Genomic DNA, 16,092 nt, shown 5'->3' with positions numbered 1-16,092 from the left:
GGGGCAAAGTCAGACTAATGGATTGGAGAAGACAGGGAAACCAGTTAGGGAGCTATCAAAATAGTAATGGGAAGGGGTAAGGAGAGCCTGAATGAGGTTAATGACATTGAGATGGTAAAAGATTATATAGAGAGAAATGGAAAAGGCTGAAATAATTTGGAGGTTTGTAGCTAAGATCACTGGGAATGAGAAGAAATTATGTTCTCAGGTAAGTCTGCCTTTATCTTTCATAAGGTGGCTGCGTAATCTTTAATCATAATTAAATACCTTTTGGATTAAAAGGAGAAATCATCTTCAGAAGATTTTCCACGGAGTAGAGCAGAGGTGGTGGGTGATTCAAAACAGAGGAACAGGCAATAAACTTTAATCTGGATCTTATATTTATTTTTATGGGAGGGTAAGAGAGGGGACTGTGGCTAGGAAACAGGTAAAAGAGAGTTCACAGTCTCAAGAAGTTCAGGTAGTCAAGAGCAGAAAACTAACTGCTCATATGAATGAATTGATTTTTAAAGTCACTTTAAACTTCTGAAGCCCTGAAAAAATTGCAATACTGCCATCTAGTGTCTCCCTTTGAAAGCAATTTAACATTTATACATTTATATATTCATTCATTCATTCACTCACTCATTCATTCATTCATTCATTCATTCATTCATTCATTCATTCATTCATTCAACTGGGGACAACTGTTCCCTATGCCCCTTTCTTCAAGGCCCAAAGTTCCCAAATTCAGTGGTAAAGTGTTCTGTGTTCTAGCTTTCTATTTTTTCTGATATGTTGCTCTAAATTATTATTGTTGTTATTATTGTTACTATCACTCCTTTACTTTTTAAAAAAATTTTTTTTACCTCTCTCTCTGATTTTTTTCCATCAGTAAAAAAAATGAATCATAAAGTCATCAGTGCTTGGATTTAGAAATAACCCTATTGTCCTTTTTTAAATACATCCCTAACTCAAAAATGAATCCTTTAAAAATATTTATGGGGTGGAGGACAGCTAAGTAGCTCAGTGGATTGAGAGTCAGGCCTGGAGACAGGGATTCTGGGTTTAGGTCTGCCTTTAGACACTTCCTACCTGTGAGACCCTGGACAAGTTACTTAACCCCCATTGCCTAGGTCTTACCTCTCTTCTGCCTTGGAACAACTACACAGATAGTATTGATTCCAAGATAGAAGGTAAAGGTTTATGTAAATAAACAAACAAACAAAATACATACATATATATACACATACATATGTATATATATATAAACACACACACGTATATCAGTAATCAATTATAATCGAGTCTTGTTGAAATACTTCCAATAATTTGGAGTTTACTACATTTAATGCAGAAAATAGGATTTCCTAATTATTAGAAAGTCTCTCCTTGTATTGATCCATATTATGTTTCCCTAGAATTTCCAACAGAAAATTTCTGCTTCTAAATTGCAGTCTTTCATATGCTTACTGTTTTTTTAAAGATAATTCACATATACATAGTGTTTTAAGCTTAACAAAATCTTTTTCTTATATTTACCATGTGAGGTAGTACATGAATTTTTATCTCTATTTTACAATTGGGGAAATTGAAGCTCAGGAATTTTAAGTGAGTTTACTATTGCCAGGTGGCTAGTCAGTACCAGAATCCAATAAGCTTAAACTCTAACCTAGATTTCCTGATTCTGATCAGGATGTGATATCTCATTAATATCATATTCACACTAAGTCAGAGCTTCTTAACTTGGGGTCCATGGACCTCCTGAAGGAGTCTGTGAATAAATTTCTGGGAGTCCATGGACTTGATTTATTGACTTTTTATCATTCTGGACACATTCTTCTAAAATTTCTAGTATATCGGTCTCTAAAAATATGATAGAGCTTTTTTCTTCTTAATGTTTAAATCCCCTCATTACAGGAAACCACTTGTGACAAAGAAAAATAGACAAAACAAAACAATGAATCAATTTCATCTGACAGCATTTTTAACTTAAAACATTTATAATGCAGGTAGCTAGAGGGCACAGTGGACAGTATTGGGTTTGGAGTCAGGTAGCCCTGACTTCAAATTTGACCTCAGATACTTTCTAGATAATGTGACTTTGGGCAAATCACTTAACCTCAGTTTCCTCAACTATAAAATGAGTATGATAATAACACCTATCCTGGTATAATCAAATGAAATATCTAAAATTGCTTCATAAAGTACATGACACATAGTAGAGGCTTCTTCTCTTTCTCTTTCTTCTTTTCTTTTCTTTTCTTTTCTTCTCCTCTTCCTCCTCTCTATCTAGAAAATAGAACTATATTTCACCATTAGTTCTCTGGAATCAAAATTGGTCATTAAATTAATATGAATTCTGATGTCTGAGTTTTATTGACTTTTATAATATTTTGGCAATTTTCTCCTGTTTTTGTTTCTTCTCACAATGCCTAGAATGTAATACAATATTCCTGAAGTGATGTGATAAGCACAGAGTAACTAATAGAACTATAACTCTTAATTTGACCTCTCTGTTTCCATTACTCTAGTCTTTAGATTATTTTTTGTTAACAGCTGTTTCCGACTTGGACTCATATTAAGATTCGGGGTATGGGGAAGAGTGAGCATCTAAACAAAACATTTAACCTCTCATTTTTAAGGAATTATCTGCCCAGTTTTCACTCATTTTCTCCTTGCTGATTTCTAAAAATCTAAATCAGGACTACCTTTAGCCTGTTAAATTTCATCTTGTTGGATTTTAGCCCATTGTTACAGCTATTTAAATAATTTTGAATCCTGATTCTGTCATTTAATGTATTAGTCAGCCATATCTCTCCTAGCTGCAAGTTACCTGAATATTTGATAAGACTTAGAGAGTCATGGCTTTAAAATTTTGAAAAACAAACAACAGAATTAAAGGCAGAGTCCTGTGACATAAAACTGAAGGCAATGTAGTACATTGGAAAATATACTCAGTCACCAGTATAGCATCAGTACTCAGGGTACAATATACTTGAAGTCACAAGATCTAGATTTTAGATTGAGCTGTAACATTTACTAGTTATGTGATTTGGGGCATCAATCTGTGTGAGCCTCAGTTTTCTCATCCACAAAATGGGGGTCCATATAGTTATACTAGCTATCTCACATGGTTGTTGTCAGGAAAGCATTTGAAAACTTTAGTACATCATAGAATCATGAACTGGAGATTACCATCCAAGTTGACAATGATAAATTAACCAGGATCCTTTGAGAAGTATTATTTTTGAACCAGCTACTTATCCATCTGTATTAACAGCTCAGTCTTCATTTCTACATTTGGACCTCAAGAATTTTATTAAATATTTTGTCATATAACTTGTTGAAATCTAAGTATATTATGGTTTTGGAGCTTCCTTGAATTATCAGCCTAGAACTCCTATTTAAAAAAAGGAAATGAGATTAATTTGTCAGTGAATATATTCTGGCTCCTAGTAATCACTCTTTTCTAGCATTTAGAACTAGAAGGAATCTAATGATTATTTAGTCCAGGAATTCTTAATCTAGGGGACTCAATTTAAAGAGGTTAATAAGAATGGGGAAAATAATATCTATTTGAATATAATTGGTTTCCTTTGTGATCCTATGTATTTTATTTTATGCACTTAAAAATATGATCCTGAGAATTTGTCCATGTGCACAAGAATTTAAGAACTATTGATCTAGTCCTGTGATGGCAAATCTATGGCATGTGTGCTGAAGGGGGCTGCTTTCCTCCCCCTCTCCAATGCATCTGAGGACATTTCTCACATGACCCACTCCTCTGTCCAGCAGCCCAATGGGAGTGCTTCCTCTGTCTCCTATCTGGGATAACATGGGGGGCTTACATGTGGTGTGAGGGTTGCATTTTGGGCACTCAGTCTCTAAAAGGTTTGCCATCTAGCCCAATCTCCTTCCTTTACAGATAAGAAAATCGGGATCCTGGTGAGCTTAATTACTGGCAAAATTAGGCCAGGGACCTAGCCCTCTTGTTTCACACATGCAGATTTAGTATTTGTTTCCTAAATCATAATTCTCACTTTATCTTTTACCCTGTTACCCTTTCCTGTGATGAATTATATCCCCAAATTCCTAAAGCAATCAACATATGCTTATGAAAATTTTCACCTTGGGGTGAAAAGTTTTCCAGGTTTGTCTCCTGTACCCTTTAGTCTTATCTGAACTATTGTCACTTTAATCATTGTAGAGGAAGTTGGTGGCCCCTGTGAATAGAGCTATGAGCCTGGAATCAAGAACACCTACTCTCAAATTTGGTCTCATACACTGAACTGGCTATTGGGCAAGTCACTTAACTTCTATTTGCCTCAATCTCTTCAAATCTGAAATGGGGAGAATAACAGCACCTACTTTGCAGACTTAGCACATGCTCCCCAGTCACATCCTTCTGGGAAGTAAAGTAAAGTAGCAGCCAAGCAGAGATCTCAAGAAAGTGTCACAGGGCAGACAGGCAAACAGAGAATGGGAATGAAGGGAGTCTTTATGTAGAGTAGCCACTATATAAATGCTTCTTCCCTTCCTTCTCTCCCTCTATATTCTGCTCTGCTTTCTACTCTCTAACCTACTTTAAACCAAAAAATAAATAAATAAAACCTTTCAAAATATTTTTGAAAGTTGTTTAAAGAGAAAAAAAAAGAATGTTTATCAGCTTGAAACCTGTTTTATGCTCTGCCCCGAGGGTTAACAAAATCGGACTTTAAATTAAGATCAACATAGTAGAAGTCCCAGTAAGGACAAGTACACCACAGAAAATGCCCTCCACTTTGACTGAAGGGAGGACTAAGATGTTACCCAGCCTGATCACATTCTGGTCAAAAGACAAGCAATTACATAACTTCTTTCCCTGCTGACTGTGCAGGGAACTCTTATCAGGACTCTAGCCAAGTCTACTTTGACCTTTTAATCTCCCTTCATTTCTGTTCTCTGTTTGCCTGTGTGCCTTGTGGTACTTTCTTGTGATCCCTGCTTGGCTGTTACTTTACTTGAAGTTTTCTGGAAATCCCTGGACAGTGACAATGGCTTTTTCCAGCACTTTGAACCATGAAGAATTGACCTTCCCAGAAGGATTTTGCTGGGGAGCAGCCACAGCAGCGTATCAAGTAGAAGGTAGAAGACGACATTCCAAGAGAATTTGAGATTAAGGGAATGGGAGAAGTGGTGGCAAGAGAGATATGTGTAGCTTTAATTTTGTGTCATTTCAGTCTTAAATTTTATTGTTATCTTTTGTTTATATGTCACTTTAATTTCGAAATATATCCCTCTCTTCACTGCTCAATGAGCCAGACCTGAAGCAGAATTAAAAAAGAAAGGAGTCCTAAAGGCTAGTTGAGCAAAACTACCCAACACAATGACTAAGTCTGAAGGTAGATGCAATGTTCCACACTCATCTTCAGATGAGGGAAGGAACTATGGGTTGTTTTTTTAATCTCTTCTTCAGGAACAAATTTAGTTATTATCATAGAACTATACTAAATTCACTGGTTTTATTGTTCTTTCCAACTACATTGTGGTGGTAGTTGTCATATATGTTGTTTTCTTGGTTTTCATTCCTTCAGCCTATATCTGTCCATATACAGTTTCCCATGCTGCTCTAAATTCTTCATATTTGTTTTTTTCTGATGGTGCAGTAATATTCTATCACTTTTACTTACCACTACTTGTTTAGCCATTATCTAGTATAGTAGATGGGCACCGACTTTAATTTTAGTTCTTTGCTTCTACCATAAATGCTGCTCTAAATATTTTGGTGCATTAGAGACTGTCTTTGTTCTCCTTTGGGTACATGTCTAGCAATAGGACATCTGGTTCAAAGGCCACTTTCTTAGCACAGAGGAAATTTTTTGGAGAGATGGAAAGTCAACTTGGAAGCCAGAGAGATATGGGCTCAAAATCCCATCTCTGGCACATGGTATTTAGCTGTACTCCCAAGTTTATTAAGTACTTTATGTATGGCAACCCTGTAAGGTAGTGTTCCGGTCATTTCTCTAATACTCTCACTTGCACAGAAAATTGCAGAGAAGATGCTGACTTATATTAGTAAAGAGAGAGCTTCTTCACCCAGGAGTTAGCTATGGCTATCATCATCTATCATTTTTAGCATAATTCTAAATTCTTTTCCAGAACATTGGGACCAATTTACACCTCCAAAAGCAGTGTATTAGCAGGTCTGTCTTTCTACAACCTTTCAAGCACTGATTCTTACTATGTTTTGTCATCTTTATGTTCTTTCAATTAAAAAATGCTTGCATTTCTTATGAAAAAGCAGACTCTCTTAATTTTGTCTTGAGCCTCTTTGGGGTAGGGAGGAACTAATAATATTAAAAACAGAAATGATAGCTGACCCACTCTTGCCTCTACCAGAGAGAAACATCATGCTATGATTGCAAAATGGACCGAGAATTCAGAGCTGTTAAAAATGACTCAGTCAAATCTTCTAGGTCTTCTGATTCTGGATGTAGGACTATTTCTACTCTACCTTCAAAATCTGACTTTAGGATGCATTGGTTTTATAATGATGGATCATTTAACTTCTCTTTGCATTTGTAAGATTAGAAATAATAGTCATTACACTGCCTCTCTTACTAGATTGTTCTGAGGAAAGTATTTTTTTTGAAATTTAAATAGCTATATAAATGTTTGCTTGGATGAAGGAATATGATTTAAGGGCAACTAGGTGGCTCAGGGATAGAGCTCCAGACCTGGAATCAAGAGGACTTGGTTCATATCTGGTCTCAGACATATCCTAGTTTATGACCCTGTGCAAATCATGCAAACTCAATTTCCTAGCCCTTACTGTTCTTCTGCCTTGAAACTAATCCTTGAATAGATTTTAGGGTTTTTGAGAGAGAGAGAGAGAGACAGAGACAGAGACAGAGAGAGAGAGAGACAGAGAGAGAGAGACAGAGAGAGAGACAGAGAGAGAGAGAGAAACAGAGACATGAAGAGAGACAAAGGGAAAGAGAGAGAGAGAGAGAGAGAGAGAGAGAGAGAGAGAGAGAGAGAGAGAGAGAGAGAGAGAGAGAGAGAGAGAAGAAAGAATATGATTCAGCACACAGGAGCAGTCAGAGTATCATAAGAGATTTGAGGAGGGAAGAATCACATTGGGGCAGGGTTGAGGGAAATAGGCAAAGAACTTCTGGAGTAGCAGGTACCTGACCTGGGAGGATCCATTCATAAAATCATAGAATCTCAGAGTTGGAAGGGACCTCAGAGGTTATCTAATCCAGTTGGTCCATCTTGTGATCTCAGGAACCTGTAACCCTGGCAACTTTTAGAACACTCGAATTGTTAGTATACGAAGACAGAATTTCTAACCTCAAGCCAAAGTCTAACTCTGAAATTTATAATTCTCTGCCCCCCCACCCAGTTTTGCTATTTGAGGCCAAATAGAACAATGCCAACTTCCTTTCTACATAATGGCATTCAAAATACTTGAAGACTGCTGGAATGTGCCCCCTTTGAAAATGTGCCCCATGTTATGAATTGATCCTGGGCTTGGAGTCAGGAAGACCTGAGTTCAATTCTGAACTGAGTCACTAGCAATGTGACCCTGGGCAAGCCACTATTTGCCTCAGTTTCCTCAATTATAAAATGGGGATTTATAATGGCACCTACCTCCCAGGGTTGTTGTAAATGTCAAATGAGATGATATTTTTAAAGTGATTAGTGTAATATATACATGCTTATTTCTTTCCCTTTCCTTTATACATGGGAGATGTTATGGGAAAAATCATTAAGTCAAGCCAACAAGCATTTATTAAGCACCAGGCATTAGGCTAAGAGATGAGAAAACAAATAACAAGCAAAATGAAAAAAAATCCTTGCCCCCAAGCTTAAATTCAAATGGCAGAAAGCAAGAAACAGAAGGATCAAAGAAAGCTAGAAAGGGAGAAGGGGGAGAATGGAATGAAACCAAAGGACAATGAAAAATCTTAGCTTTATTGGACTATAGAGAGGGCACAGGAGAATAGTGTGAATAAGAGTGGAAAAATGGACTGAAAGTCTCTTTATTCATAGCCCCTTTGCTTCTCTTTCTAAGTGCTTTACTTACTATTTGTGAAATTTAAGATGTTTTGAATGTTCTTTATATAAGAGTTCGCTATAGAGCGCTGGACTTTTTGGAGGAAAGGATTGATATCAATCTAATAAGTAAATAAATAAAAGGTGTAAGCAGGAGGAAAATTGTATGTTTTAGGTCAGTTGTAAAGAACATTATAAAAACTATAAAAGCCTATTTGTTAAGTGAGGAGGCAGGCAGGAAAATATAGATAATACCTGTGTATTCCATGACTGACTTACATACAGTATTTAAAAGAAAACAATTCTCATATTAACTCTTCTAATTTGACTCTGTTCTCCATTTATGGCCAGATTGAAGGTTAGGCATATAACAATGTGGCATTTAGTTGCCTTCATTGGTAAGTCATTCTGCATAGAAACAAATACAAAAGTCTCAATACTGCAACTCTTTTATGCTGATAACTTCCAGTAACTTCAGAGGATAAAATAATACAAAGTCCCAGTTGCTTAGAATTATCTTTTTAACTCATTCTTTTTGGGACCAAAATGTATGGTCCCTAAGTAAGCAAAACTCTGTATTTCCTACAAAAATAGCAAGAGACAATTCATCAAGATCTTTTAAAAATCTTGATAAGCTATAGCTACCACAGGCCTTTAATCTACTAGTTTAATAACCTTGTCAAAAAAAGAAAATAACATTAATCTCCCATAGATTGCCCTTGTTTATGTCATATGATCTTACTTTATGATTATCTCTTCCCTTTTTAGATTCCGACTAATCTTATAATTTATTAGAATATAAACTTATTTTGAGTAGGATTGCTTTTTTGCTTTTGTATTCTTTGAAAGAGTTCTACCAAATTCCTTCTATTACACAGATGTGATCTTGATGCCTAAACTAGGGGGAGTCAAAACACAAAAGGAAAACAAAACTATAGACTGTACTTATATATGTATGTGTATATCCTCATCTTATTTTATTCCAGTGTAGAGACGGTGAGTAACAAAGAAAGTGATCTTGAAGTTACTTTTGAAGAATTCTCCTGGGTTTTAGAAAAGGATGTCATTTAAGAAAACAGTGTTGCAGGAAACCATTGTATAAAGGGGAATGATGTTTAGCCACAAAGCTGAAACATGTCGGTGTAAGCAGGGGAGTCAATGTCTCTGGAATTCAAGTACTTTCAGATGTGTGTGTGGCAATCAAGTTGATCAACATTAGAAGAGGACTTTTTTTTTGAGGCCTGGGGAGGAACAGCTGTGATTTCATCATTATATGGAGTTACCAATAAGGATCTGCCTTTCCCAATGCTCACCAGCATCTTTTCTGCCACTTATAGAGCACCGAGAAGTTGCACAGCTAGTGTTATGTCTGGGGAGGAATTTGTTCTCAGGATTTCTTAATTCCAATACCAGCTTTATCTACTGAACAATAAACTTTCCCAACTTTATAGTGTTGTTGGGTAATCAAAGAATCACTGAATTATGAACTAGAAAGCAACGACAAAAACTCTTTCTCTAAAACAAAATCCTTTCTCTATTCAAAACACACATCTTGACTACAACATCTTTCACTAGTGATCATCCTTCCTCCAAATGAAGTTTCTCAGTGCAGGGCACAAGTATATACTCAATAGATTCCTGTGGATATCTTTATTCTCTCCTACTTCTTTTACCCATTTACAATCTAGCTTCAGGAGGCAGGTCTGTTCCCACAGTAATGGGATGGTTTGAGGCTTCATTGTTTGAAGGGTGATTTAATTTAAGAGATATTTATAAGGTCTCTGTTTTTTGTAGTTCACATTTACCCTTACCTCATCTTGGGCAATTTACTTGCTTCTTAAATACTCAAACTGAATAGTTCTGATTCCTTTTAAGGAGTTTGAGGTAATAATCTGTAATTTCTTCAGGAACATCTTTCTCTTTCCTAAATCATTCCTCCCTGTGCTGAGGAAGGTGTTTGTGCCTGTAATCATTCTTTACTTTCTCTTCCACTCACTGCTCAGGCAGCTTCAGATGAGAAAGTTATATGCTAGAGTATTTTTTCTTTTTACCTGTCTCCAAGACAGGGATTCTTAACCTTTTTTGTGTCATGGACCTCTTTAGAATACTGATGAAAGCTATCGACCCCTTCTCAGAATCATGTTTTTCTCCAATATTAATAATTGAAGGAAATACTAAATTCAGGTAGATAGTAATAAAAATAAAGTTGAGCTTTTTTCATATCCAAGTTCATGGACCCCCTCAGAATAGTGTAGAAACCCTATTTATGCATTTAGGAAAATGCATAAAAGCAATCACATAAGATCATATTGGAATGTAGTTATCAAAATATAAAAAAACAATTAAATTCATAGACCCCAATTTAAGAAACCATGCTTTAAGCTGTTTTCAAATAAAAAAAAGAAGATATTAAAACACTTATGAGTTGCAAAAGTCTTTGTGAAGCATTGAAATTGATATAGAGACAAGTAAGACATGATTGCCCTTACTGTCATGGAGCGAAAATGTAGTAGAGGAGATAATTTATGTATAAATAACTATAATAGAAAGTAACCTGAGTTCCTGAAAAAAAATAATAGAGGGGTCTCAGCCAGAAGGACAAGCAGGCATACTGCCTGAGCTAGAAGTACTGGGGCAGAACTGTTCTCAAGGTTAAGTAAGGACTTAATGCCCAGGTCCCCAACAATTTGCAAGCTCAGTCTGTTTACTGGATCTGGCAGGATGCAATTCACAATATGTCCTTCTCCCCTCTTCAGTAAGTCCTAGTCCTTGAAGAGATAGATGACTTCTCTGTAATAATCCTTTGTGCAAACAGCTAACCTGCTTATGTAGAAAAGAAACAAAGTAGAGAGTCTGTAATACACCAGGCAGTAAATGAATTAACAGTCAAGAAAACTGAATAAGGGCTTTGTGAGTGATAGAGATATGGGAACTTTTTTGCAAAGCTATGCAGGAATACAGAAGGGAAAAATGTATACAGAGGGTTATTGATTATTATTTTTTTGGTGGGGCTTTCTCCTCCTGGGTTTATATTTGTGTGTATCTGCCCCCATTTTACCACACAGTTCTGTATAGTTTGTCTTAGCTCAACAGAGGAAATGGTCAACCCAAGATTATGGAGGAGGTTAGAAACAGTTACAAAAAAAGTTATTCAAGGACTTGTGCAATTCCATCATTCTCCTCCACCCCCACTAACACACACACACACACACACACACACACACACACACACACACACACACACACCCCTGAGTTGACTGAGGGATGATGGACCTGGAATTTCAGTCACATATTGGAGGGGAAAAAGCTGAGAGAACCAAAAATGTTTTTAGATTAATCTTAGCTGAGCTAATAAGGGGTGGGGTTCACTGATGAAAAGGTTGGCTATGCATCCCTGACTTGTGCTTCGGATCAGAATTAGTTGTATCCTCTGGAATAGGACTAAGGTAGAGGGAGAAAGTACACTGTATTAAGTGAGAACAAAGGAAAATACTGTATGACTCTGGTCTGACTGTCTGCACCTCCAGAAGATGCAGAAAATGAAATGGAGCCTTAGATATTGCAATCAGAATCTGTGACCCAAGGGTCAATTATTCCCGATCCCTGGTCCTACAGTAAGAATCAGATATCTATTAACCAATATAGTAACCTGGAAAACATCTACCTTCTGCTACATAGAGTGAGATTTGGACTCACTCTGTGCTGAAGATTGGTACAAATATCTGCTGCTTTGCCCCAAGCCCTTATAATAAGGTAGTAACTGAGTCCCAAGAAAGGAAAGGTAATTTCTGATGTGGGGAGATGAAAGCTTTCCAGAAGAGGTGGCACTTGAGCTAAGTGATGAAGGATGGAAAAGTGCTGGATTAGGCTATTCCAGGTGAGAGAAAAGAGGTTGGATATGTTCGTGGGGGTGAGAAGCAGTCCAATTTGTCAAGAACTTAAAGTAGATGAAAAGGAGTAATGGTATACAAAGCTGGAAAGTGGATCAATGTCACTTCCTCAGTTATCCTGATATTATTGGATGTAGGGTTAGTTTAGTCCTAGATACATTAGTGAGTGACATGAGGTTCCTCTTTAGTGCTCCTCTTCTTTATTGGTTTTCTTTCTAGGTTTTCTATCCAGGGCATTCTACCTAGACTTTCTTGCTCTCATTGCACAGAACTCCATGCTTCCAGTCCTTCCTTACCTCCATCAAAACATACTTCCCATTCCCTAGGTGTGGAGGACCTTAATTCTTGTTAGGTTACATCTGACCAGTCTGGTCAGTGACCATGAGATCCTGCCAGTTGAAAGGACTAGAGATATTTAGCCTAATGATATTGTTTGGTTGTTTCTGTTTTGCCCAACTCTTTGTGACATTTTGGGGTTTTCTTGGCAAAGACACTAGAGTGGTTTGCAATTTCCTTTTTCAGTTCATTTTACAGATGAGGAAGCTGAGGCAAAGTTAAGTTCCTACGCTCAGACAACTGATAAGTGTCTGAGGTTTGAACTCAGGGAAGATGAGTCTTCCTGACTCCAGGCCTGAGGCACCTAGTTGTCCTAATTTAGCCCAATACATTTTTATTTAATTGAATGAAGTGAATTAAAGTGACTTATAAAAAGGAACATTAAAGTTGTCTTTGAAAGGCAAGGAAGAGGTACACAACTTGCCTTCCTTGGCCCAAGAAAGGACAAATTAGGAGCAGCAGGTAGGTGGCTTAGAGAAGCAGCTGCAATAAAGGGAATCCTTAATAATTTGGACTGCTCCAAAGCAGAACTGGCTGCTTTTGAAAGCAATGGATTCTTCCACATGAAAGATCTTCAAGTGAAGACTGGATAACCAATTGGTGAGAATACTGGAAAGGGATTCCTTTCAGCTGAATTAGACTCCTTGACTTCTGAGTTACCTTTAAACTCTTACAATTCTGTGATTCTAGGATAAACTAGTTTGTGTTTGTACTATGCATGCATTAAAATCTATGGGTGAAATATATTTTTTAAATTCAAAGGCATTTTATTTTCCAAATTACATGTAACAGTAACTTCAAATATACATTTTTCAAAATTATAAGATTCAAAATGGCTCCCTTCCCCTCTTCTCCCCCCAATTCCCTACTCAGAGATGTTAAGCAATATGATCTGGATCATACATGTATTATCATACATAACATACTTCCATATTAGTCATTGTTGTGAGAGAACACTCATACAAAACCAAAACCCTAAAATAAAACCATAAATACATTGCTGTGAAAGACAGTATGCTTTGATCCACATCCATCTGACTAAACAATTTTTTTCTCTGGATCCAATAGCATTCCCCCTCATAAGTCTTTCAGAATTGTCCCAGGTCTTTGTGAACTTTCAGAGTTGACCATCATATAATATTGCTGTTACTGTGCACAATGTTTTAGAATAAAAGAACCACCTCCCCCAGGATGATGGTGATGATGACAACAAAAATAATACTAGCTAGAATTTATATAGGATTGTAAGGTTTGTAAAGCACTTTACAAATTTTATTTCATTTGATTCTCACAATGACCAGAGGAAGTAGATGCTATTATTATTCCCATTGTACAGAAGAGGAAATTGAAACAGACAGAGGGTAAGTGATGTGCTCAGGATCATGCAGCATTTGGATTTGAACTCAGGTCTTTCTGACTCCAGGTCCAGCACTCTATCCACTGCAGCATCTAGCTGGGATAGTGCCTCATTGAAGATGATATCTGAGAGATAATATTTAGGTAATTTAAGTCTCCTTTCCTCAGATGAGACCATGAAACCTGAACATCAGCTGGTGGGCCCAGCCAGCAAAATAGATAAGTAGTGATTCTTTCTTGAAGTCATTCCCCTTTACTAGCAGTTAATTAAAATTTTATTATAAAATTTATTAAAGCCCAATGTAACAAATGTAAAACTACCTCCTCTTTTAGATGATTAAAACCACCGATCTCCTTTCTTAGCATGGATTGACTATATACTACAAGGAGTTGAACTACATTACAGTATGTTCTACCTCTACTTCCCCCAAAAAACTGATACTAGATCGAAATATATTTTTACTTTTAACAATCAATAGTAAATAATTCTTTGTTTTGCCTTTTTTATGATTTCAGAATTGTAAATGCTTTTAATTTTGTCTTTAACAAAGGGGAACCCTTAGAAGAAAGTGCCTATTTAAAATGCTGGCTGTAGATTATATATCCTGAAGAGGATTCCTTAAAGCAGTCTTGGGGGTAAAAAAAAAAAAAAGCACCATCATAGAAAGAACTAATAGAGTCTGAATGCAGATTGAAGCATACCATTTTTCACTTTATCTCTTTCATAAATTTTTTCTTAAGTGATATGTGTCTTTTCTCCACAAGATGATGAATGTGGAAATATGTATTACATGATAGCACATGTATAATCTATATCATATTACCTGCCATCCTTGAGAGGGGGAGACGATAGGAGGGAGAGAGAGAGGAAATGATTGGAAAAAATTGTATCGACATGTAAAAAAAAAGATATAGGAAAAAAGTAAAGGCAATTCCTAGGTTATATAATACCAGATATGTGGAAGGCTCATGAGTACAGACTGAGGAAATAATTCAAGAACTAGAGCATTGGTGGCAACATTGTTCTCCAACTTGGAGCACCAGGAGGAGTGATCAAACTAGAAAAGAAGTCTTCTTTTAAGCAGATGTATATATAATTAATAAAAAAAGATAAAGTAGACAAACCCCTGGGATACCACGCTTGAATTCATCATGCTTTTTCTTTAGAAATGATGTTATAAATATCATCTAGGTTTAGCACTATTAATGTGAAACCCCAGATACATTAATGAGTTTAAAGAGCATTTGAGGGGTAGTCAGGGAACCTTTTATAACAGTATTTTCTGAATTCTGAACAACTTACTTATTAATGAACTATCAGAGTGTAGCATTTGTAAGATAGGGAATGCCTATGAAGATTTTCCCCCCTAAAAAACCATCACCAACAAAAGGCAACAGCCATGAATTATCATTTAAATATCTGCTTGGGGAGTTTTAAAAATGTACATTATTTACTCTAAAGACAGTAATCGTTCTTTAGAGTCATTATAGTCCATCATACAGATGCCTATTTGGGGATCTTTGAAAAAGCTAATTTTTCAACTGATGGACCATAACCACTTCATGTATCTTATAAATTATTATCTAAGTAAGACTAGATCTGGGGCTTAAGTAAGTGATATACATCAGAGTTAATGTAAAGGGGTGTCTTTAACAGACCGACTTTGTCTACACAGCATAAAGTAGAAAGGAGTAGAGATGATTTGGCAATAATCTTATTTTATTTGGTCAAAGTATAGACGGAGACATGACCTTTATTTGCATTGAGTCTGTTCTTATGAGGATTAACTGAAGAAACTGGAGATGTTTATTCTGCAGAGAAGACTTGGAGAAATAATAATTGTTTTCAAGTAATTGAAAGGATGTTATGTGAGAAAGTGATTAAAAGACTTTGTCTACACATCATAAAGCAGAAAGGAGTTGAGATGATTTGGCAACAATCTAGTTTTATTTGGTCAAAGTATAGAAGGAGGCATGACCTTTGTTCAGAATGTGGGTTAATGTAAAATCAGAGGCTAAAATTCCAATGAATTTGTAAAGTCCATATGGGTAGAGATCTCACATCTTTAGCTTTTTTTTTTTTTCTACTCACAGCTTAAAGTGACCAGAGAGGAAGGAGTGAAGTGAAGTGAAACATGACTATGATTTTCTTGATGTAATGAAAAAGTGGTGGAGTGTACCTAGGGATCATTGCTTGTCTCTGAGCTATAAAACATATATATATATATGTGTGTGTGTGTGTATATACATACACACATTTATCAGTTGGCTTGGATATCAGTATGACTTAGATAAAGGGAAAGGGTTTATACTCATTAAATTATTATTATTTTTTTTTTACCCTTGTACTTCGGTGTATTGTCTCATAAGTGGAAGATTGGTAAGGGTGGGCAATGGGGGTCGAGTGACTTGCCCAGGGTCACACAGCTGGGAAGTGGCTGAGGCCGGGTTTGAACCTAGAACCTCCTGTCTCTAGGCCTGACTCTCACTC

General features: G+C 36.4%; 1 protein-coding gene across 1 annotated transcript in view; it reads left to right on the top strand.

Annotated features, from left to right (window-relative positions):
• The first annotated feature begins 5,015 nt into the window (after positions 1–5,015).
• Positions 5,016–16,092, top strand: part of LOC123251426 (cytosolic beta-glucosidase-like) — a 122,564-nt gene continuing 111,487 nt past the window's right edge. Inside the window, exon 1 of the mRNA XM_044680679.1 lies at positions 5,016–5,106. Within this exon, the coding sequence (XP_044536614.1) occupies positions 5,016–5,106 (91 nt within the window). The remainder of the gene's footprint in view (positions 5,107–16,092) is intronic.

Source organism: Gracilinanus agilis, chromosome 6 (genome assembly GCF_016433145.1).
Source record: "Gracilinanus agilis isolate LMUSP501 chromosome 6, AgileGrace, whole genome shotgun sequence".
NCBI classification, from domain to species: Eukaryota; Metazoa; Chordata; class Mammalia; order Didelphimorphia; family Didelphidae; genus Gracilinanus; species Gracilinanus agilis.
Note: the sequence above shows the minus strand (reverse complement) of the source record. Positions and strands in the feature narration are given on the sequence as shown.